General features: G+C 40.0%; 1 protein-coding gene across 7 annotated transcripts in view; it reads right to left on the bottom strand.

Annotated features, from left to right (window-relative positions):
* The window catches only part of ARHGAP24 (Rho GTPase activating protein 24), a 1010562-nt gene that overhangs the window by 50371 nt on the left and 934088 nt on the right, over positions 1-26103 (bottom strand). For all 7 annotated transcript variants that reach the window (XM_089670543.1, XM_089670544.1, XM_089670542.1 and 4 more), the window contains one exon: positions 1085-1292. In XM_089670543.1, coding sequence (XP_089526669.1) covers positions 1085-1292 — 208 coding nt within the window. The remainder of the gene's footprint in view (positions 1-1084; positions 1293-26103) is intronic.

Genomic DNA, 26103 nt, shown 5'->3' with positions numbered 1-26103 from the left:
ACAGCAGAAGTGAGGTTCTGCCTTTTAATGACTGCACATTATGGGACAGCAGGACCATCTGTCTGTGTCAACATTTTCATCTCTACACTAATTAAAAATGTGGTATGGGAGCAGCTTCCCAATTTCCCATTCATTGTCAAGCGTGTCTTTATTACTGGCGATGGCTGCAAGGACACACACATAATGATAGCAACAAGTTTGCACTGTAATTGGGACTGGCTGCCATGTATACAGCTAGAATACAAAGCATACATGTTAGGCCAAGAAGAGAAATTCTATCACAAAATCTCATGTCTAAAACGCAGGGAAAGAGAAGGTAAAGCTGTTCCTGTAAAGACCAGCAAGATTCCATTTTACTAGTTCAAGCCTGAAAGTTGAAGTATGTGGGGGTAAAGCTTGCTCTTCTCTCTGCAGGTATAGTAAGGTGCCAAGGGGAGGCCCATTCAAGTGTGGGAGCGATCCGGCAAGTGGGACATGACCTGGTGTTGCTTCTCTGGGTTCTGAACAACTGGGTTCTGAGAACTGAGGTTCTCCTGGAATGTTTCTATCAGTATATATCACTTTTTTTTCTTTAACAAAAAATTATATTCTTATGATCTTAATGTGTTCTGTTCCTCAAGAGCCAAAGTACATGTAGTACTTAGCCCCATCTTTCTATGTGCTGTCAAAGGTTAGCTGTGAGATCGGTCAGGGTACCCTTCCTCCCTCAAAAGCTGTCTGACAATGCAGCTAGCAAAGAGCCAGCTGCTTAGACAAGCAGCATCTTTCTTCATCTCCAAGCATGTACCCGAGACAAACATCTCATGAGGAATGCAGGGTTCAAGTGGGCTTGTTGCCTAAACTCTTCTAAGCAAGCAGGCAAGTAAGTGCTTGGAGATGGATAAAAGTGCCATTTGTAAAAACAGTTGCCTCTTGCTGGCTGCATTGTTGGATGACTGTGGAGGGAGAAGGGGGCATTACCTGATCTCACAGCTACCCTAAGACATCACACAGGAAGATGAGACAAAGTACTATATGTACATTTTCCCCTGGGGAACAGAACACATTAATGAAAACAGAAGTGAAACTTTTCCTTTAAAATTACCTGTCAAATGCTGGTTTCTCCCCACAGTCAAAGGCATCTTGGAGCTCTTTCACCAGGTTTGCTTGGCCAGGCAGTCTAAATAGTCCTTCCTCTGTCAACCCACGCTGCCGGATAAAGTCCACACACTGCTCCACCAACATAGGGGCCAGACGTGCACCATACCTCTTCTCATAACGTACCGTGTCTTCCAGTTTCTGCCCAAATATACCTTCAAGAATTAAACAGAAAATTTTTTAAAAAAATTATAAAATGGATGGAATAAAGTTACCTCTTACATCTTTGTGATTTTTTTTTATATGTAGCAATAGGAAACCTTCAAGGTTTTCACTTAATATTTTTAATTACAAATAGTGATTAGCAAATATGGTTTTTTCAAATCCAAACTCTGCTTTCAGGCTTGATTGTTCATCTCAGATAATTGGCAGAAGTTTGACCATTAAGGGAGGCTGTTTGGAACTTTTAACAGCCTGTTTTAATATCCCATGCACTGAAGAGGAGTCCGGATTACCATTCCACTTGTGTTCTGGACCCCCTTCCACTCCAAAGAGTCCTACATCATAGGGCTCCCATAAGCCTGTGTGCCACAACACCAATCACACTCCCCTATTGCTCTGTTAGATCTGTTACCTGCAAGCTCTGATAATAGGGGTTGACTGACAGTTGTGTGAGGAACTCTACATGCCCCGTATGCAGGAAGTGAACAAATATAGGCGCAAAGGACCCTTTACCCGTTCACAAGTCATTTATAGATAACATTCATTTACAGCATCCAAATTGTTGTCCAAATTACTATAGATTTGGATAAACCAGTTCACGCATTATTGATCACAAAATGTAACACTAGGTTCTGATTTGCCAATTCAAATATTACTGGAATACACAAAAAAATTATTATTTCTATTTATTTTACTGCAAAATCTACATTAGACTGTATTCACTTATAAGTACACCTCTCATGGGAAACAATATGCAGCAAATGAAAGTTAAAGCCCAACACCAAGAATTAAACAAAATCTAGCCTTGCAGTAGGGCCCCGGCATTGCAAGGGTTGAGTACTCATTAGGTCTGGCGGAAGCTGAATAGGCAACATTATTTACCTTACTCCTGCTTCAGCCAGCTCCAACACTCTCCTTTCTACCTCTGGTGCTCTGGTCTGTGGACGGTCTCTCGGCATCATCACTACTGACCTTGAGTGGAAGAGGCAAGAGTGCAACTCTGGCTGGTAATGCCTTAGAAAGGAGGCTTCATGGGACAAGCTATGAAGCTGTAGAGTCTCTGCTGGACCACAGAATATATTATTACGTTTTATTCTCATACCCCTAAACTGAATAAGCAATTAACCCCCTTTCAGTTTGGGGGTGGGGGGTTGCAAGAGGAGTAGATTTTGTTTAACTCTTGAAGCTGGGTTTAAATCGCAATTTATGTTCTGAGTTGGTGCGTAATGTGATCAGGATGACAATCATGCAACCAGCATTTCCAGAAAAAGTCAATAATGGCAACCCACATATTTGTCTCATGACAGGTTACCTTTAAAAAACATGGCTAAAAGGTTAGGCAATACCTACTGATTTCAGTATACTGTTTGAGCATAAGGTATATACATATTTGTGATACACCCACGGATTCCTTTTTGTTCAATTAATATTCCTGTTTTGTAGCACTGTGGGGTGATTTTACTGACCTTCTTGATGTAAGGATTTCACCCTGCTCACACTGTTTCAAAATAGACTCTCTGTTGGACATATCATGTAATCTCTGCAGCTGTTCTGCAGGAATGCTGGATTACATTGGCTGATATACAAACAACTGTTAAAATAAATTTGAATAGGGTATTAGAGCTAATTTACCTTCGATACTGATTGACCACTCCACCACTAACACTCATTAGTACTTAAGTGACCCACACAAGACACAAATTGGAGTTTCATGGCCATAGCAGACTTTTATTAACAAAATGTAAAGATAGCAAAATAACATTCAGTACAACAGGAATGGTGCCCCAAGGTCCTTGTAGGCATTTCTACTTAACTGAGTACCTGCATAAACCCATAAGGTAGGCCTCCAGTCGCACAACACCGACTTGGAGACAATTACACTAATAACTGCAGATATAACCATGAGCAACCCCCAGTTGACTATCACTAAACCATACAAAACAAGCGGAGCTGTACCTAAGATGGGTCCCTACCAATTTACATTTAACCATAATGACCAACTTCAAAGACTTCGTACCCCACCAGCTGCTATGACATATCTGGACCAAACCAGTAACTAACCATGAGAGAATGTAACACACATTCACATCAACACAAAAAAGGGAGGGGCACTTTCCCGTGGCCCCCTCTCTTTTACCGGAAGACTTCCTAGAACCTTCCTCCTAACCATCCCCTGAAGCCCCTCCTGTTCCTGCCTGACCCACCAATCCAATAAATACCCTTTGATTTCTTATCTACTTTTAACTTCTAAAAATCCTTCCTATGCCAAAACCCCTTTCAAACTAGTCATGCAGGCCTGCATATATGTTTCTCCTTCTTATTCTGGACAAAACTAAATTAAACATGGAACAGCAAATACATAAAAAGTAGAAGTCATATGAACATATCCCGAAATGCTTACTGAAAATACACTATAGTTTTATTTTAACAAACAGAGGAATCTGCAATTATTTCTAGAAATACAGCTCATACCTGCCATGAAGTGACAAATGACTGTCAAGACAATCTTCAGTATATAAGACAGGAGATCTAGTGCACTGGTTTCTATAGACTGTCAAAGTCAACAACTGATGTTCACATGAGAGCTCCTTCTTGTACCTTTCATCCGGGTGCTAAAGGTTATTTCATGAACTCACTTTCTTTAAATAACATCACATCTCCTTGACAGTCACTGTAAAGTGTCTTGAACATGGGAACAGGTTCAGAAGGTCTTAAAATAACAGCACATGGGATACCTGCAATCTGAGTTTTCATTTCCTGCTTTATTTATTCTTTTTTCTCTCACTGTGCCTTATTTATCAGTTTTGCTTGCACCACAGCACTTAATCTGACTTTCTTTTTCATTCTAGAGCTGTCGTTCAAGCGCTAAATTTGGTTGGCTGCTAAAAAGCAACACAGACAGTTTAGAGATGTGAAATTGGTCCATTTAAAAAGTGTGCTTGTGCCCAGGCTATGGATAGTAGAGAGGAACTTTACCCTTGTTCTACAAAATTAAAAGTCAGCAGTTACAAGTACTGGTAGTGTGGTTGATTAGCTCAGGTATATCTTAAAAACTTGAAATAAACAACAATTCTGGAGCTTTTGAGTGGTATTTTAGATAATACTTTTACAGAGCATAATTATATGTTCACAACTCCATTCCTCTACACCTTTTTTTACTGATAGTCAAGAATGATAACTTTGGAAAGGTTTAGGATTGGTGTGTGGGGAGGTGCAGAATGGTGTTAGGCAGTAACTACACAGGGTCCAGTTGCAGGATTAGAATTTGTATTAAAGTCAAAGTTCAAAATTACAAACAGCCTGGTGGGAAGGCACCGATCTGGAACACTCACAGGTTGTAACAGCAAAGTGGAACACAGCAGGTCGTGGATGTGATGACAGCATCTGTCTCAGAGGGCAGACTGTGGCCTGGCCAGACTGCACCCAAGAGGGAGGATTACAGGTAGCATGGCATGTGCCTATCCTGTCTCTACTCTTCTGGAACCTTTCTGTACCACTATTCATTTTCCCTGACAGACTACTGGCCTGTCCCTACACTATTCACTTGCAAAATGTGCACCAAACCCTGGAGCCAGGGTCTTAAATAGACTCTTTCTGACCCAAGATGGCCATCTGGATAACTTCCGCAGTGACCCAGTAACCATAGAGAAGCATTGTTTCTCCTAACTTCCTTTCCCTCTGTTATGTCACTGCGGATGGGCACCACCTGCAGTGGAGAAATTAGACTGCATCTGCCTACAAGTGAATAAAAATAAGTTTTATTCATTTCAATCATCCAACCACATATGAGCAAAAATTTGAAGATTGCTTCACCCTATTCACTATGCCAAGTTTGTTCACTGAATAGTCTTTAGTGTTTTAGTAATCAACCTCATTGAGTTAAGAAATGTTTCAGCCTGCTGCTTGATAATGGTGGTAATGATAATATAGATTGTGGGAACGTAGGTGCATTTTCCAATAATCTGAATACACACAAATGGCAAGAGGAGGCGAGATGATAGATGAGCATTAATTGAGTGTTTTTGCTCACCATGGAAGCCTACCATCTGCTCCATGAACAAAGGAGCAGATGAGAGGCAGCATGGTGTGTCAATGCTTCGCCTCATATCAGGTGCATTACTCTGAACCCTGGCAACAACCAAGACAGGATGGCTGATATGCAGTGGATGTTGAACATCAGTGCCAAGTTGCAGAACGACAACTATGTCTATCAGCATAATATGCAAATATGGCAGATAGTTAGAGTGTCCAAATTCTCCAGATGTTGGATGGTAGGGACCACACAGATGAAGTTTAGCTGAATAAAGTAACCAGCGGCACTCCTATTGAATTAAAATACATTGCTGTGCTGTACATTGCACTGTAATGCCATAAATTAAGACTACACAGAAGTCTCAGAGCATTGTCAGAATGGTTTGGGATTTGTCCCTAAAATATATATTTTTGGGGGCTACTGCAGACAGGGCCTGGATCATCCACAAGTCAACCTAGGCAGCTGGGCCCAATGGGTGTCCAGGAGACCCAGTTTAAGCCTTTCTGTTCCTACAGTAAACCAGAGGCATAGCACAACTGGGTACAGCTGTGAACCTACCTATCACTTAACAACAGAGGATGCACTTAAAGGCAGTTGGTGTCTGATGGGCCCATGCAAATGGGGTGGCTTCTCTGTGCCTACTGCAATCAACTACATATGAATGTCAATGGAAGGGACCTTGCCTTGGGCTCCATTCTACCTTAATTCATCTCTGTCTGCCAACATAACACTCAGCAAAGAAATTCCCTAATAAAATACAGAAGCAGGTTTTGGTGACTCTTATACTAAATCTCTGTGGCAGCTTTTCAGGACCAGTTCACACATGCATGTTTTTGTACTGCACAATGAAATGTGCATGCTACCACAATGCACAGTAATGCACTGCGTGTCCATTGATGTGTTGTAGTTGAATTCATTTTGAATTAAAGTACCTGTACTTCAATACATCTCTATGCATTACAACATACTATATGTTGTGCACTGCAGGGGACTGCAAAAAATGCAATGCAAGCACTACATTTTCTTGCATTAAGAGGCACATCAGCCCATTTATTTTGTGTTGCAGCACAGTACAATACGGTGTGTTCGACCCTTAAAGCGAAGCTAGAATGGCCTTGGAATGATGTCACTGTAGTAACATATATCCCTTATCTTCTATATATCTGGCAAACTGTATTGCTTCTCCTTCCATTAAAGGAAACCTATACTGAGAAAATATGGAAGTTGCCATTGCCAATTTCCTTTCTGTTAAAGCAATGCTGAAAAAGTCCATACTTTGCCCATCTAAAAGTGGACATTTATAAGCTACCCTCAGCAATGCATTACAGTGTAACGTCACTCCTGTGGATCCTGAATGCATCCATACAGGAAGTCATGGAGGTTGCCTTATTTCACTCAGTAGAAATGGATACTGTCCTCAACATACGGTGCTGAATGTAGGAACAGGGGAGCAAAGGAAAGATAATTATACGCTCCTGGGATGCTAATACAAACTTGTTGTTATGTTCTTAATGTACTGTAAGAACCATCTCCAACTTATGCATGCGATATGATACGATGCAAGCTCCCATGAAAAAGGCACTAACATTTTAGAAAAGCAAAATATCTTTCTAAATCCTCATAAACAATTTACTAGAGCCTAAAACCTGATCTATCACATCCAGCACTGTCTTTTCTTTTGCAATGATTTTTATTTAGATTTTTAATGGAGGTACAAAAATCCAACAGTTACACATACAACAAATAGTGTACATTAGTTGCACCCCAGGGTACAAAAATTCCTAAAAGAGAGAAGTGACATGTTTTCAATGAACACAATTTTCCTCAAACACATTGTAAGAAACTGAAATTTTAAGCAATGAGGATATATGAACACAGACCCAATCATACCCCACTCCACCGATGATTTCTATAAGATAGGGAGGGGGAGGGCACTGGGGTGATACAGTAGTATTGCTAGAGTCAACCAACCCACCCACTGTAAAATCAGGTAAACCAAATGGTACACCTGACTACCGTAAGGCGGCACTACACCCCTAGAATGCAGGTCTAAATTTGTCTTGTATTCCACATTACATCACAACAAGTGGCCTGAGGGGGTGAGAAAAAAAGCAATAAAAAGGAAAGTAGAGAAAAGATAACACTGTCTTTTCAAAACATGTGAAAGTCCTCACATCATTTCAAAACACAATTAGCTACAGTATGTTTACCATGTGGTACTGCACATCCATCTATGCAGGTAAGTACACATGATTCAATCCCCAGGACACAAGTATTTGGTATATGAACCTGGGTCTGCATCTGTGTTTCTTCAATTTCTCTACATATCTTTATAGAGGACCCATCTGTTGTTTTTTTTTTCCATTGTGTCCCATTGAGTAGATTTCCCTTAACTTCTTTGCCCTTAGCCAAAAGGAAGTGAGAAGAAATCCCTCCAAAGTAAGGGAATCCCTGGTTGTTACCAGGGTCACAGGAACTCCCTAGGGGACACATACAACCCCATAAGCCTGGAAAGGTATTCTATTCCATCAGCACTCTAACTAAACTAAAAAAAAGTTTTGCTTTTAGTTATTTTTTAAATTGCAGACCATTTTCACTTTTCAAATTTGGAGTGCCAAGAAACCACTTTACATGGCATTTCAAAATATGTAGAGCAGGGAGTTATTATATTTGTCAAGCAATGTATGAGTGAATTTTATTTTTTAATTCTTTCTTGGTTCTAATATTAACCAGAAACGTATTAAAATTTTGTGACTGCTTCTTTTTAAAACTAAAATTGGAGCAAAATCCAAAGGCTTACTTGTTTCATAATTTATGTTCAATAAATAAAATACAGGGCTAGGGTCACAAAGTCCCTGATATGCAATGGCTGGAACAATTGCAGTAAGTATTGTTATGAGCAGGTTGTTTTCCAGGCACTAAATGAGAAGAAAGGTCAACTCATTAATTCCTTGCAATAAATAATGTCAGTGCCATACAGTCTACGACCTGGTTATATATGCACTGCAAATGTTTTCTAATACATGACCTGCATGGTAGATTGGTGTGATAACACTATTTTTAGTTTGTTCTTGCATCATATGACGTCAGGTAATACTGAATGGGATATCCCATACATTTGTAACAATAGCCACAACTGTATGACACCATGGTGTTTTTTTTCACAATGAATTTAGCTAGAAGTAATTGCAGTTTTTCACATATTTTATGTGAATTTAAGAACAGCTACTACTATTTTACACAAAGAAGAATTTCTCTACATTAGTCTAGGGCAACCATTCTCAACCAGGGTACCTTTGAACCCCAGGGTTCCTCCAGAGGTTGATATAAATGACTTCAACTGTGGTAAAAGACCTTCCAATTGATGATACCTGCATAGTTCTGGGGCCAACACCCCTATAGCATAGCCAGTTGCGTGACACCAATTCATTTTTTTAGCTGTTTGCAAGGGTGAAATTCTGACCACCACTGCAAGAGGGCGTTCTTGTCACTGGCCACCAATATAAGGAGCATTTTTTAACTGACTCCTAATGTAAGCATACTTTTCACTGGACACCAATGTAAGGAACATTCTTGCCGTTGACCCCTAATGGAAGGAACATTCTTCCCATTGGCCCCTAATGTAAGGATAATTATTTTCAATGGCCACCAATGTAAGCAGCATTCTTCCCATTGACTCCCTCATATAATGAACATTCTTGTCACTGGCCACCAATGTAAGGAGCATTCTTGTCACTGGCCACCAATGTAAGCAGCATTCTTCCCATTGACTCCCTCATATAATGAACATTCTTGTCACTGGCCACCAATGTAAGGAGCATTCTTGTCACTGGCCACCAATGTAAGCAGCATTCTTCCCATTGACTCCCTCATATAATGAACATTCTTGTCACTGGCCACCAATGTAAGGAGCATTCTTGTCACTGGCCACCAATGTAAGCAGCATTCTTCCCATTGACTCCCTCATATAATGAACATTCTTGTCACTGGCCACCAATGTAAGGAGCATTCTTGTCACTGGCCACCAATGTAAGGAGCATTTTTCAAGTTGACCCCTAATGCAAGGAACATTCTTCCCATTGGCCCCTAATGTAATAAGCAATCTTTTCACTGGCCACCAATGTAAAGAGCATTCTTCCCATTGACCCCTAATGTGAGGAGCATTCTTCTTACTGGCCATAAATGTAAGGGGCATTCTTCCCATTGACCCCTAATGCAAGGAACATTCGTCCCATTGACCCCTAATGCAAGGAACATTCTTTCCATTGGCCCCTAATGTAATAAGCAATCTTTTTACTGGCCACCAATGTAAGGAACATTTTTCAAACTGACCCCTAATGTAAGGAGCATTCTTTTAAATGACCATTGAGCATTCTTCCGACTGACCCCTAATGTAATGAACATTCTTTCTATTGACCCCTATTGTACGGATTATTCTTCTTACTGGCCACCACTGTAATGAGAATTCTTCCCATTGACCCCAAATGTAAGGAACATTCTTCCCATTGACCCCAAATGTAAGGAGCATTCTTTTTAATGACCACCAATGTAAGAAGTATTCTTCCCACTGACCCTCAAGAAGTGGCTTAAGCAGGGGTTCCTCAAGACCTGAAAGTTATTTCAAGGTTACTCCCTGAAGGAAAAAGGTTGAGAAAGGCTGGAGTAGAGGGCTTATTCACACCAGATGCTTTCAGGTGCATTGTTTAAATGCATCCTGAAAGCATGCGCAGTAAAATCTGTGATTACCAATAATTCTATTTCATACCACTTGGCTCAGTTCTAGTACTTTCACAAGAAAAGAAAAAAAAATACAGCTGCCTGCATTTTTTTGCACAGAAAAACACACGTGAACGCAGCAAAACACACATGAATGCACCAAAACATAAATAAATACAAGGAAGTCCTTAATACAAAAATTCTTTTATTGAAAAAGATAAAAGAAAAAAAACACTGGAATGCATTACAAATGCATGAAAAATGTGTGCAAATGCACACTGAATGCAGGGATTGTGGTAAGGACTAGTCTAGGGACACCCAAACTTGCAGGCAGATTGGTCATGACTTTTCATTACAACCTGGTGTTCAGTAACTAACAGTGTTATCAAAGATTTTTCTGGCTGGCTTTAAAAGGTAATTCCACTTTTGTAGAGAAAAATAGCAAATTGAAAAAAAATATTTATAGCATATACAACTACTACAAAAATCACATGGCAAATTACTAAAAATAATCTTTCCTTTTCAATCTGCAGCCGCTGTAGTTTTCTATAAAATGGAATGCAATATGGTAACCTGGAGGCCTTTTGTACACAGATGGTGTATGGAATACCCCCAGAAATGTAATTTCCTGCTTGTGTGATTGGCTTACTGATTTTCCCAGAAGTCTGCAGTAAGATACAAATCAGATTTTGGGCATCTCCTGCAACAAAAATGTTATTTTTGGAGAGATACGGCGAAAGGGAAATCATGGCTAAATGAATTGAAGACTCTGCCACTTTCTTCATTAGAACACTGCAGGTGCAGCAGCTGATTGGTAATTATAACGTCACTTTCATTCACATTCAATTTGCACACGGACACAGAAAAACAAACTGCTATTTCTTCAGAAAAACAACAGGTAGGAGTCTGCAACAAAAATTATTCAAATCCTTGCAGTCTACATTGATCACCCACAAGGGTTTTTTTTGTTAACAAAAGTGGAGTTACTCTTTAAACAAAAGTAAACCCTAACACAGTCACCTAAAAAATAAAAAAAACAAAGAGGTTCATAATGTAATGTATTGTGTATTTATGGTGCCAATTATTTGATCTACGAATGAAATAATGTACTGTTTGAAAGAAAGCATACATTGTTTCTAAATACTAGTTACTGAGACGTGCGTTCAAAAAATAATTACAGGTTCTATTCAGTTGGAAGCCAATATGTTCAATTGCAATGTAGAAATTACTACCTATAAGTCTGACAAAATCATTCATCTGTAATTTCCTGGGCCCCACATCAGTCTTATGATGAAAAATTGCCACGTTAATGACTTTATAATAAGCCCTCTATTGAATGTGGAAAGTATATTGTATTTTCAGTGAGCACATATTTTCAATCATTACGGTTCCCTTAAAATAATGCTTGATACAATTATTACACGATTATTTTTCCATATTTTTGTACTAGGTGATGTACATGAAATGAGCTACAGTATGTATTTTTTTGCAAGCACTCACTATCCGCCTTGTCTGCATAACAGCTTTAAACATATTAGCCACACAGGGAGTGCACTGCTTTATAGTGCATTGTAACCCAAGATCAAAACTTTAACATACTGGAGCTTTCCATTCCCTAGATGTGGCGGCTGCATTAGTTTTAATTTCCCTATATTTTCTGCAGCAGAATCTGCCAGTAACGCACTTCCTGTCTGAGGGTAACAATGATCACTCAGCATACTTTATCTCAGGAGCTATAACTACCCCCTCACCTGTTTTCCATAACATGGGGGAGGTGTTCAGTATTGCACAGAGAGAACCGATCAGGGCTGATAATCAGAGATTGTTGGAGATAACAATAGAAAGTTCTCAGAAATGTAGAAGCTTACCAAATGTCTACAGGATTAAAAGTTATTTTAGGCATTTGTCTTTCAGATATATCAATGGTATATTTAACAGATCAAAAGGGAGAAAATAACAGTAATGCTTTGTTAGGCTACTCTGGCAAAGGCAGTGTGTTTTTTTTTAAAAAGTACAATACGACAATGCTTGAACAAAAATGAGCTGCATGGTAAAGTTGACAGAAAGATGCCTTTACTGTGCCAATATCACAAAAACAGACTGGTTACAAAATGCCCAACAACACCTTGACATGCCTTACTGGGCTTTTTCTTGTGGCATTGCAACAGTAAAGGTTTCTTTCTGGCAACTTGACCATGCAGCTCATTTTTGTTCAAGAATCGTCGTATTGTGCTCCTTTCAAAACAACCAAACCTTCATTTTCCAGAGTAGCTAGTATTTCTCACGAAGTTACCTGTGGATTTTTCTTTGTATCCTGAACAATTCTTCTGGCAGTTGTGGCTGCAATCTTTATTGGTCTACCTGACCTTGGCTTGGTATCAAGAGATCCCTGAATTTTCCACTTCTTAATAAGTGATTGAACAGTACTGACTGGCATATTCAAGGCTTTGGATATCTTTTTAATATCCTTTTCCATCTTTATAAAGTTACATTACCTTCTTACACAGGTCTTTTGACAGTTCTTTTCTGCTCCACATGGCTCAGTATCTAGCCTGCTCAGTGCATCCACGTGAAAGCTTACAAACTCATTGACTATTTATACACAAACACCAATTGCAATTTAAAAAGCCACAGATGTGGGATATTAACCTTTAATTGCCATTTTAACCCGTGTGTGTCACCTTGTGTGTCTGTACCAAGGACACACATTCCAGGGTATGTAAAAATGTGATCATGGCTATTTGGGTGATTTCTGTAACCATTATGATTTTAAAAGGAGCCAAACAACTATGTGATAATAAATGGCTTCATATGATCACTATCCTTAAATAAAGGACATGTTTGGCATAATCAGTGATATTTTTATTGTAAATGCCAAAATCTCATGCTTTCTGCCAGGGTTTGCACACTTTTTGAGCACAACTGTATGCAGGGAAGCTAATTGCTGGATAAGGAGAGGTTCCAGCATTCTCTGCATGAGCAATTAAGATAATGAAAAAAAAAACTGGCAGGGATTTAAACTATTCCCTACTCTACTCAAAACTAAAACTACAAAAACAAAAACAAATTGGGCTTACATAAACTTTGAGTAGGATTAGTCTGAGATTATTTTAACCTTTACCCTTGCCCTAAGGCTTGGTTCACACCTAGCATCTCATGAACATGTGTTCGTGCGCACATTTTATGTGTATTTTTGCCCTACACACATAGGGCAGCTTAGTCATTTCAATGGCTTATGTGCAACAAACCCACCAAAGAAGAACCTTTTTGGGCATTGCGTTTTGTGCGTTTTTTTAGCCAGAAATTTTGATGTGTGCACGCATAAATACATGTCTGATTCCCCAATTTGGTGTGCCTTTAACAAAATGATGGTACCGCAAACATAACACGTATTTTTCACACATTCCGTTAACATATGCGAAATCACATTTTATGCGTGTTTTTGTGCTACATGCATAGAGCAGCTCAGTCTTTTCAATGGGCTGCCCTATGTGCAACAAACACACCAAAGAAGCTCATGAACCTTTTTGGGCATGAGGTTTGTGCGTTTTTTAAGCGGCAATTTTAATATGTTTGATGCACGCAAAAACACGTCTGGTTCCTCAATTTAGTGTACCTTTAACAAAATGAAGGTACCACAAACATAACACGTGTTTTCACACATTCTGTTAACATGTGCGAAATCACATTTTATGCGTGTTTTTGCTACACGCATAGGGCAGCTCAGTCATTTCAATGGGTTGCCATATGTGCAACAAACACACCAAAGAAGCTCATGAACCTTTTTGGGCATGGAGTTTGTGCGTTTTTTAAGCGGCAATTTTGATATGTTTGATGCACGCAAAAACACGTCTGGTTCCCCCATTTAGTGTACCTTTAACACAATGATGGTACCACAAACATAACACGTGTTTTCACACATTCCACTAACATGCGCGAAATCACATTTTATGCGTGTTTTTGAGCTACATGCATAGGGCAGCTCAGTCATTTCAATGGGCTGCCTTATGTGCAACAAACACACCAAAGAAGCTCATGAACCATTTTGGGCATTGAGTTTTGTGCATTTTTTAACCGGAAATTTAGATCTGTTTGATGCACGCAAAAACACCAAATTCCCCAATTTGATGTTCCTTTAACAAAATGATGGTACCACAAACATAACATGTGTTTTTCACACATTCCGTGAACATGTGTGAAATCACATCACACTCTTGAGTGGGTTCATGGAACACCCAGGTGTGAATGCAGCCTCAGTCTGCTGCTTTGTATATATATTGGCCACAAAAACCTCAGGAAATCCTAACATCATTAAAACAGCAGACGTCCCTTATGTATAAATCATTTCTTTAGTTATAGTCAATAGTTATAGATTCTGTAACAATTAATTTGAAGACACAAATAAAATGATATTTACAGATGTCTATAGAAAGATCTTGGAAGGGCACATGCCTTCTCTTGGCAGGCATGCCATCCTAATTCAGTCTTAGCTCTTTAAAGCCATCCAAGCAAGCCCACTAAGATGATGAGGGCTCAAGCTGTGCCATTTCCCTGAAGACCAATTTTGTGGACAGCAGCTATGAAAATGATGGAAACTATCCCACAACTCTTGAGCTTAGCTTCCAGAGTACATGAGTAGCAAAAGTGCTTACAGCTGAACAGAAATAATAATGTATCCCATGACCAAGTGGCTGGAGCAAAGGACAGATTAAGTATTAACAGGAACACTTCTAATAGCTTTGACTAGTGAAACATGCCAAGATCTGTATAATCACATGTCTGCTTTCCATGAATACACAGTAAAGGTACACTTTGTTTAAACTGTACTCACTACATGTTTACAAAGTAACCTTGTAGAAGGGAAGCAGGAACCTTGAAGTGTGTAAAGCTGGCCATAGACTGGCCAAATGGAGCAGTGATTTGCTGTCCCTGCCCAACCGAAATCGATAGTTTCATTGACTTCTGTTGAAGGGCCATGCAGGAAAACCTGTGTTAATTGTATTCTGAAAGTGGTGCGGTCCACTATTCAGAAAACAATGTCCTGCTGGGGGCATTCCTCTATCCACCTCATTTGTGTTGATGGAGGAATCCGTTGGTTCTATGGCCATCTTCAGTAGGTGCCTTAACCGTGCTGCCCTGTGCCGCTACTTTGGCCCTTAGGCAAGTGCTGGGAGCCAGAGACAGGAGCTCACTTTCAAAGCAGCAGTCTTCTTGCCAGCTGTGGTGTCAGGCAGCCATGTCCCAAGGTGGGGCCAGTGCAGGCACCATGTCTGACATTGCAGCTAACTTTTTAGAGCACCTAGGGAGATGGGTTGAAGTGTCTACATGTACTTTGTCCTATTCAGAACTGAATATTGCAAATAATAATTCCTCTTTATGCTTGGCACCTTTTTGTCATCATCAAACACTAGTACAGTTCAACACCTCATGTCTGACTCTGAGATGGAATTCTGCTTTTTTAAAACTCATATAATCATATGGCAATAATTTTTTAGCCATCCTGGGAGACCTATTCAGTTGCAGTTGAGGTACAGCTTGATAATTAACTCATTCAGTTATTAGACAATCTGTATCCTGTTATATTGCTCAGTGTAGCATGCCCAGTAAACCAGAATTTCTAACCAGAATACAGTATAATGAACATATGCTGCATGGAAATGTGTACTGTAAAATTTATGAGAAAGTGAAATGTGACCTAAATTTAAAAGCCACAGTTCAGTTTTGGGTACCAATTTACAAAAAGAACATTGGAGAAAGTACAGAGAAGGGCAACCAAACTGATACGAGGCATGGATAAGCTCAGCTATGAGGAAAGATTAGAGGAACTGAATTTATTTTCTCTTGAGAATAGGAGATTAAGGGGGGATATGATCAACATGTATAAATACATCAGTGCTTCATATAGTGAACTCGGTGTAGAGTTATTCACCCTGAGGTCATCACAGAGGACAAGGAGGCACTCCTTACGTCTGGAGGAAAAGAAATGTAATCTCCAAACACGGAAAGGTTTCTTCACAGTTAGAGCTGTGAAAATGTGGAATAGACTCCCTCAAGAGTTGGTTCTGGCCAGATCCGTGGATTTCTTTAAAAAAAGGCCTGGATTCTTTCTTAGATACACAGAATATAACTGGATACTAACATTTATAGGTAAAGTTTATCCAGGGTATATCCGTTTGCCTCTCGGGGGATCAGGAAGGATTTTTTTCCCCTGCAAATTAGATCATGCTTTGATGTTTTTTTTTTTTTGCCTTTCTCTGGATCAACTGTGGGTATAGGATTATAACTTTTTTTTTTAATGGTTGAACTGCATGGACTTTTGTCTTTTTTCAGCCAAACTATGTAATTTTGTACCAAGCAAACTAGATACAATGGTTTAGGAGTAAAGCTGGCCATACACTGAGCAAAGTGTGGCTGGTTCCTAATGGACAGATTAAAATTCTATCATTGGGTGCTCTTTTGTTCCCAACAACCTGTGATTGAAAAAAAAATGTTAGTGGGATAGAGCCTGCATCCAACCAGATGCCAGCACTGTTGGCTACTGTCAGAGTGCAATAGCCACAGCAGGAAATAGACATGTGAGTTTGTTTTAGTAACAAAACGATTTTTGTCTGAAAATTAGATTTTTGGAGATACGAATGTATACAAACCTCCAAATGGACACAGTAAAGAATGAAACGAATCCGAAAAAGTTTCAATGAAACTAAAGCTGAAATCCAGGTTTTGGTACAGTTTACATAGTTAATTTGGGCCAAGCTGGCCCAAAAGAACTATAGCCCTCACTATCATATGAGGCTGCTGCGTGTGCTGTATAAACTGTATGTAGCGGAGGCTACATACAACATACAGCACTGTGTTCCTGGGCAAGCCGAGACTTTCCTGTCTCAGACCTGGAACACAATAGAGTCTGTCTGAGCGGACCTCAGCCACTCATAGAAAGCAATGTATTATTGTAGAGGTGGGCTGATGATGTCACAACCTCAGACTCAGCCAATCAGAGGAAGCTTTGTATTTATTGATAGAATACATGGCTTTCTATGAGTGGCTGAGCACCACTCAGACAGACTCTATTGTGGCCTCATATGATAGCGAGGGACATACAGTAGTTCTTTTGGTCAAGCTTGGCCAAAACAAACTTTGTAAACTGTACCAAAACGTGGCACTCAGCTTTAACTAATGCATTTGATTAATTTGTTTCACTCAGATGACATTCCTTAGTAGTTCAGGCCCATGGGGAAATTAATTCAATTTTCAAATGCATTCGAAAATTCTGATTCAATAAAATGTGTGATTTAAATTGAATTTGTAATTGTCACAGTCAGTATAGTTCCACAGTTTAATGCAATTCTTCAGTTCTAAAAATTCCTTTGCTAAAGGAAACTAAGGGGCGGGGTCACACAGTGACATTACCCACTGACCCCACCCCTTAGTTTCCTTTAGCAGCGGGGAGAATGACAGCTCATTCTTGGAGCTATAGTGCAGGGAAAAAAGCAATTAAAAAGTAATTACATTTAAAAACCAGCAGTGACATATAGGGACAGCCAGTGAGGGAGCCTGAGTGTATACACTGCTCCCTCACTGTATATACTGCTCCCTCACTGTATATACTGCTCCCTCACTTTATATACTGCTCCCTCACTGTATACACTGCTCCTCTCCTTCCCTCTCCTTGCACACACTACCCCCCCTTACAAAGAGGACCTGTCACTCATATGTTATCACATAGGGAACAATTGGTCCACTATGTGATAGCAATAGAATCATAAGTTAAAAAGATAAATAAAAATACATATTAAAAGTGCAAAACAAAATAAATTTGAGCCTCCCCACCCCCATGCAGACATTTCAGTTTCAGTTTTCAGCCACGTGCATTCTGAAATTTCGGTATCAGTTTCAGCCCCAGAATTTTCATTTCGGTACACCACTAATTAAATCCACCCTAAATATAAAGCAATCTTCTGAAAAAACTGAGAAACTCTTCCAAACCATCCGGACCAAGGAATATATGAAACAAATGTAGAATATAACGAAATTAATCCCGTAAAAAAAAAAAAAAAAAGAAAAGGTGAACATAGCCTATTTGATGAAACAAAATTCTTCAATGAACAAATGACTCTGAAACTAAGAGAAAATTTCTACTGTGTACATCTAGCAAGAGAGTCATTTATCCACATGGATGGAGGAATCTGTTTTAATTTCTATTGTTCAGCCTGCAGGTACAAGAAAAAAAAATCTATTCGTGTATGGACAGCCTAAGCAAAAATTTGCAGTAAACAATGCTGAAACTACTATTTAAAAAAAAATTTCTATAGCTGTTATTGGTGCTAAAATCGTGCTAACAGTTAATGTTTTTGTCCAGTATTCACAGGACTGTTTGGACAACTTACTGAAATGACTATGAATGTCCAACCTTAAACATGGATTTAGTTTATCCTCTTGCCTATCATCGCACACTCTAGGACTTAAATAGACAGCTGTTTTTAAGAAACAACAGGCATCTCATTGCTATAATTACTGAAAGTATTGAAAGACACTCTATAACAGTGGTCTCCAAACTGTTGCCCAGGGGCCAGATGCGGCCCTTTGCTTGCTTTTATCTGGCTCTTGGGGAACTATTTCATCTACTGATACCAACAATTGGGTATAATTGGGGCAGCACAGTTGCTAAATGGTTAGCTCTTCCACCTGGCAGTACAAGGGTCATTGGTTGAAATCCTAACCACAGCACTCCTGCCTGAAGTTTGCATGTTCTCCCTGTGCCTGCATGGGTTTCCCCTGGGTACTCCAGTTTCCTCCCACACTCCAAAGACATGCTTGTAGGTTAATTGGATCCTGTCTTAAATTGGCCCTAGTATGTATGAATGAGAGCTAGGGACCTTAGATTGTACACCCCTTGAGGGTTAGGGACTGATGTGAATGTACCATATATAGGTAACAAGCTGCATAAATTGACAGCACTATATAAGTACCTGTAATAAATAAATAAATAATTCCCCCCACTTACACCAATGAAGGGGGCACGACTCCTTCCAATGACACGAACGATGGGGCACAATTCCTCCCAGTGACACAATTGATAGGGTCCAAATGGCATCAATAATGGGGCACAATTCCTCCCAGTGACACAATTGATAGAGTCCAATGACATCATTGATGGGGAACAATTCCTCCCAGTGACACAACTGATAGGGTCCAATGACATCAATGAAGGGGCACAATTCCTCCCAGTGACACAACTGATAGGGTCCAATGACATCAATAAAGGGGCACAATTCCTCCCAGTGACACAACTGATAGGGTCCAAATGGCATCAATAATGGGGCACAATTCCTCCCAGTGACACAATTGATAGGGTCCAATGACATCAATGATGGGGAACAATTCCTCCCAGTGACACAACTGATAGGGTCCAATGACATCGATAAAGGGGCACAATTCCTCCCAGTGACACAATTGATAGGGTCCAAATGGCATCAATAATGGGGCACAATTCCTCCCAGTGACACAATTGATAGGATCCATTGACATCAATGATGGGGCACGATTCCTCCTAGTGACACAATTGATAGGGTCCATTGACTTCAATGATGGGGCACGATTCCTCCCAGTGACACAAATGATAGGGTCCAATGACATCAATGAAGGGGCACGATTCCTCCCAGTGACACAATTGATAGGGTCCATTGACATCAATGATAGGGTACAATTCCTCCTACTGACACCAAACAATGGGCCATTATTTTTTTTCCACTGACGTCGGGACCTATTCTACTCCCACTGGCCGCAGTCCGGCCCTCATAAAGTCTGAAGGACAGTAAACTGGCCCTTTGTTTAGAAAGTTTGGAGACCCCTGCTCTATAAGAACATGGATGTATCAGAGCGTACATTATACAATTGCAGAAGCTTTCCACAGACAGATAAACTATGGTGGTCTACTGAAATTTTCAAGTGAACTTTTCTGAAACAAATTGTGTCTAATACACTAGAGTTTTATTTCCAGTTGAGGCAATGTCCTGAAATCACTTTAGTCATCTGAAAATTAATCTGTTAATCTCAGACTCCAAATTCTGCACATTCCAGGAGCAGCTGGGGGAGGGAGAGCATCTGCACAAACCTCCAGATCATAAGCATGCTGCAAATGCTTACCAGTCCAACTTACACAAACTTATATTAGACTGAGAAAACAAAACACAAACTTTGCTACAAGAAGAAAGATGAGTACGTGTGAAGAATACACCAAACACCGACAAACTTGACAAACGTCTGCAGTTACTGTCAAACATATTAAATTGCAATAATTACATGTTAGTTGATAGAACTGATATATTTCCTCCTGATTTAATCTGGACAAAGTATGATGTGCCAATCATGGTGGAGTACTTAAAATGTATGTCAGGGCAATATAAATCTACTTATATCATCTCTGGAGCACATGCACATATTTACAACCCTCTCGAGATCCTCCTAGTGGGGGGGGGGGGAGCTGATAATACACAGTAGTCTGAATTTTGTCAGCCCTCCCAGTTCTCTTTGATAAACTATTCAACCACTTCAGCTCTCAGATCTCTACAACATAAAAAGGTTAATCCTTCTGTAGGCCAAGAGAGGACGTAAGAGGGCTCTTTACTATAATGAAGAAAGGGGTTTGTTTACTAAAACTGGAGAATACCAAATCTAATGCCACTCTGCATAGAAACCAATCAGCTTCTAGGTTTTAGAGTCAAAGCTTATTTTAACAAGCTGAAGTTAGTAGCTGATTGGCTCCCATGGACAGCTGTACCAGATTTGTACTCTCCAGTTTTAGTAAATTAAACCCAAAGTGGGTAGAGGACATAGCACAGCTCTGAATTTCTGACATGATCAACTGACTTTCTTATACGATCTAATTGATTCAGCAAAATGGTTCCAACTGTATAATTAACAGACCAAAAAGGAACCAAATAGGAAGTCTTTTGTTAGGACTTACATACGTGTTCAGATAAACATACAATCCAAAGGTTTTTTTACTTTCAATAGATTTTTTTAAGGTTTTTTTATTTTTTGTCATGGTTTTTTCGTTTTATTTTTTTTGTCATTGTTTTTATTTTTGTTGCTGTCCTACGCAATTTGGGACGTTGCTTTCAGAATCTCCGCCCCCCCTCGTTGTACAGAGGGGGAGTGGCAGTGGCTCCCACTGCCATTTAGTTCCATATATAAGGATCATTCCCATGCATTGCACTTCCATCTATTGCTCTGAGGAAGGGAGTTCGACTCCCGAAATGCGTTAGCACTTTACCCAAGGGCCCATGTTGTCCACGACTGGCATCCTTTGACATCTTGTCTTTGTTTTTATGACCTTTTTGGCTTGTGAGTATGTTTTTACATCTTTTTCATACATTTTTGATTATTGGGTTAATGCACGAGGAGAGTGCGCCCTGTTTTGTTCTTTTCTGCTAGTATCAAGATTCCCCGATCTATCAAGGGTGGCACCTCAGAAAATGCAGGATTCCATTTTGAGTGCAGCAAGAGAGATTTGAGAGCCTGTTTCTGGTTACTGTTAGAATACAAAGACTAACCATCAGAAATTCCAGTAATGAGTAACATAGGATAACAGAAGATAAGGAGCCTATAATAAATGCAAAGGGGAACATACATTCTGCAAATGTCTGGCTATAACACCTAAATTCAAATAAAAGCTAAAGAAAATAATGTTCAACATCCCCTATGTACCACTTTACAATCTCCCTAAAAGGGAACCTCTGATATCAGACACCTCAGGTGCATGCTTCAAATACTCCTTGTAACTGGTAACAGACTACCAGAGAGAAGGGAGAAAAAGAAGAAAAGAGGAGAAGAAAAAGAGTCAGAAAAATATGTCCGGAGCATGATGATCATATGACATACATAACATACAGTGGTGTATTTAGGTTTTGTGCTGCCCTAGGCAACACAAAAATCGTCTGCCTGACACTGACCAACAACACCCCTGCCCCCTACCCGGGAGATCCTTCCATTACCCCCCCCCCCCCGAGCGCACACGGCGATAGAGGGACACTCATCTACACAGCTCCAGACATCTGCTGGAATGTGAGCCTCTCTCAGATCCCAACTGTTTCCAATGGTGCACTTGTCCCTTCTTTCATCCCTTTTTCTGGAGGGAGGTGCTACCCCCCTAAAAAATGTTGCCATAGGCAAGTGCCTTGTTTGCCTTGTGGTAAATACGCCCCTGACATAACCCGTCCCCAATCCAAAGGATTTTTATTTGCCCAGTTCCCAAATAAAAGTACAAAGGACCAGCACAATGTTACATTATCCACAATGTACAAAGTTCACCTAAGTCAGTTGGATTCATTAACTAAAGGAGTAGCGGTTGTTCGGTTTGCAAAGGATAGTTAGTACCTATGGTTAACCTGCGTTTATTTTAAATACCCATTTATGATGGAGAAACTAAAAGAAAAAAAACACACAAAACAGGGTTTTTGCTTCCCCTTATTCCAATAAGCACATTGTAATTTCACTTTTCACTAAATACAAAGTATTTAGCCTCCACTCCTTTACTAAGTCAACGCCAATGAGTAGGACATGTATCCACTAAAAGGAGGATTTTCAGTGATATTGATAAGAAAGGAGTATTTTACTTGTTAAACTCCTTTACAAATAAACATTTTTCAGTTATTGTTTCCTAAGACCACAAAAAGGAAGTAAAAAAACCTTGACTCCTCACACTAAATGTTTACTTAGCTTAGTGATTAAGATGGAAATGTGTTCATATCAATCATTCAATTATTTTCAATCATTAAAGTGAAAAGCTTAACATCCTCTACTCCTTTAGTAAATGAGCTCCAATGGATTCTCATATCTCACAGGGACACCCTAGTAGAATTCTTCACTCTGCCCACCTCCTCCATCCAGTAACTTACCCCTCCTACTGGAATGACTATAATGTAAAACAAATTCAGTTCAAAAGGAACAGTGAAGCATCTTTAAACTGTGGCAGTGAGCAGCTCTGGAAATTAAATGTTTAAAGTGGTTGTAAACCCTTACATAAACCCAATGAAGTGACTGGCTTCAGGTGATACATAAGAGATGAAACATATCCTCCTACATACGTTGTACCTGTTTATTTGACGTTTTCTCTACAGATGTTCAAATTCTAGAATTTATAAAGTTTGTCTGAGAGTTTAGAAAACGAGGGGCGGAGAGCTGAAGTTATACACAGCAGAGCTCAGTGAGGGGAGTTCTGAGGGCTGATTGGAGGGAAGAGGCACACCTCCTTCACACAGCACACGGGAACGGAGTTTAGACTGTCAATCACAGGCTGTGCTGGTGATCCCTCCCTGGTCACCTTTTTATCACTTGGTGTCGGGAAAACTTGTCAGAAAGGAATCATGTAGATAGAGGAAAAGGGCAGCAGAAGTAACACTTAGTGCCCTGGATTGAGACAACTACACACTGGCAGCACAGTGGCTAAATGGTTAGCACTTCTGCCTGGCTGTACTAGGGTCGTTGGTTTGATTCCCAGCCACGGCACCACCTGCCTGGAGTTTGCATGTTCTGCCTGTGTGGGTTTCCTCCTACATTCCAAAGACATGCTGGTAGGTTAATTGGCTCCTGTCTAAATTGGCCCTAATATGTGTATGTATGAATGTGAGTTAGGGACCTTAGATTGTACACCCCTTGAGGGTTAGGGACTGATGTGAATGTACAATATATATGTAAAGCGCTGTATAAATTGACAGTGCTATATATGTACCTGTAATAAATAAATAAAGGGATATGCTTTGTTCATATTTCATGTATGAAATTTACAATCACTTTAACTCCCAGAATCCCCTAGAGATACCAAAAAGCAGCATCTACCAAATTTTTAGCAATAAGCATGAAAAAAACGTACCTATCTCTATAACACCAACAATGCATGTTATCCAAATGTGGAAAAATGTGTGACTATGTTATTAACTGTTTACGATTATTTTCTCCTCATAATCATAATACGGTAATGTCCAAATATACTTTTTAAAGTTATCATTTATTGGGACAATATGGTCTGTATTTGTGATCATTTAAGAGGTAAAACTCAGTACATACTAGAGCCAGATTTTACAAGGAAGTAGGGGCAGTCAGTGGCAGCCCCTTATCCACAACTGAATGGTGTGTATACAAGTACTTGCTCTTAAACTCAGAGGGAATCTGGCTTCTTTCCCTGTGATCTGAAAGCCTGCTTTATATTTGTACGCCATAATTGCTTGATGTTTTCTTTTCACCTGTTGAAAAGGTCACAGCTCAGCAACCCCACTTCCCTTTGATGCTAGCTTTGACTTAGCCGTTCCTCAAATTGGAATTTAGATAACGTCAAACAGAAAGCACCTCCCAAGCAACAATAATATAATACGTTCACAAATAAGCCTTTTCCGAACGTGTTGGAAGATCTAACAATCAACATCGTCCCATGCCACATGAAGCAGCAGCCTGGCATACTATATGCAGGGATGTTGGATTCCTATCGTCCGACACCCGGGACATGTAGTTCCAGGAGCCAGGCAGGTAGTTTTTTTCTACCTTTAGCCCTGCTGCAGGAAAGCAGCGGGCTCCCCTGTCAGGTGTAAGCATTGCTTCCACACAGTGGCAGCCTCTCCGTGTCCCTTCTCCCGTGAGGTTTCCCGGGCTCCGCTTGCCCATCTGCGGGCCCGGTTCGCCGTCGGCTAGAGGGGAGGGAGAAGAGTGGACAAGTCCGCTCTCCTTCCCTTCCTATACTTACCTGGAAGTGACGTTATGATGTCACTTCCGGGTCCCCGTTGAAAAATTGTAATGCAATACCCAGGAAAGAATGTAATGTGGTGCGATGTGCACCACATTATATTCAGTGGAGCAGAGGGGAGACATCCAGGGTCTTTTAGACCTTGGATGTCTCAAAGAGAAAATGTCACCAAAAATCATCACATAGGGGATTTTTTCCCCTATGTGATGAAAAAAAAAAGAAGTACAAGTAAAAAAAAAAAAAAAAGTTTTTAAAATTGTAAAAAATGAAAGTTACACCCAAGCACATACCAACCCCCCCAAAAATAATATTGAGGTCCCCACATATACGCATGTAAAAATGTAAAAGCACACACTGGGGCGCCTATGCATGAAACGGTAGATTGCGATACAGATTATTTATTACAGGTACTTGTATAGCGCCGTCAATTTACGCAGCACTTTACATACAGTATATCTTGTACATTCACATAAGTGCCTAACCCTCAAACAGTGTACAATCTAAGGTCCCTAACTCACATTCATACATACACATACTAGGGCCAATTTAGACAGGATTTAATTAACTTACCAGCATGTCTTTGGAGTGTGGGAGGAAACGGAGTAACCTGAGGAAACCCACGCAGGCACAGAGAGAACGTGCAAACGCCTGGCAGGTGGTGCCGTGGTTGTCACATTTCAACGTGAACGCCAGAATGAGAGCAATAATACTAGCACCAGACCTCCTCCATAATGCTAAACTTGTGACCTATAAGGAGCTTTAAATGTGTCAAACTATAGACAATATAGGGTACTGAAGTTCGTCGCCATTTCACGAGCTCGCACACATTTAAGGTTTGACACGTTGGGTATCTATTTACTCACTGCAACTTCATCTTTTATATTTTACAAAAGAAATAGGGTAATGTATTGCTTTTTTGTGCCCTAAAATTAACTTCCTTGTATTTTTTACTTACATTTTGCGGTTAAATCCTGCAACATAAAAAATTGGAACTACCACTATTTTATTCTCTAGGGTGTCTGCTTTCAGAAAATATATAATATTAGGGGGTTTTATGTAATCTTCAGGCCTAAAATGATTTTTTAAACGTGTGCAAAAAATGCAAAAACGGCTCTGGCAGTGAAAGAGATAAAGTATAAGCCCTGACCCACCCTTTCCGGAGGAGCAGCCAATCGTTGTTCATCACTCTGCAAGGTCTCTCCCCTCCCTTCTAGTCCCCGGGTGCAGTGCTGGAGAGAGGCAGGGAGGTGAGGAGATAAACAGCGCAATGTTAAAAATATTACACGTTTAAGCCACCATAAAGCCTCTTGTTTTTAAAAGC

The sequence above is a fragment of the Staurois parvus genome, unplaced genomic scaffold (genome assembly GCF_062004578.1).
Source record: "Staurois parvus isolate SC_StPar_1 unplaced genomic scaffold, SC_StPar_1.0 ptg000091l, whole genome shotgun sequence".
NCBI lineage: Eukaryota > Metazoa > Chordata > Amphibia > Anura > Ranidae > Staurois > Staurois parvus.
The sequence above is the reverse complement of the archived record's forward strand: the minus strand, read 5'-3'. Positions and strand labels throughout refer to the sequence as shown.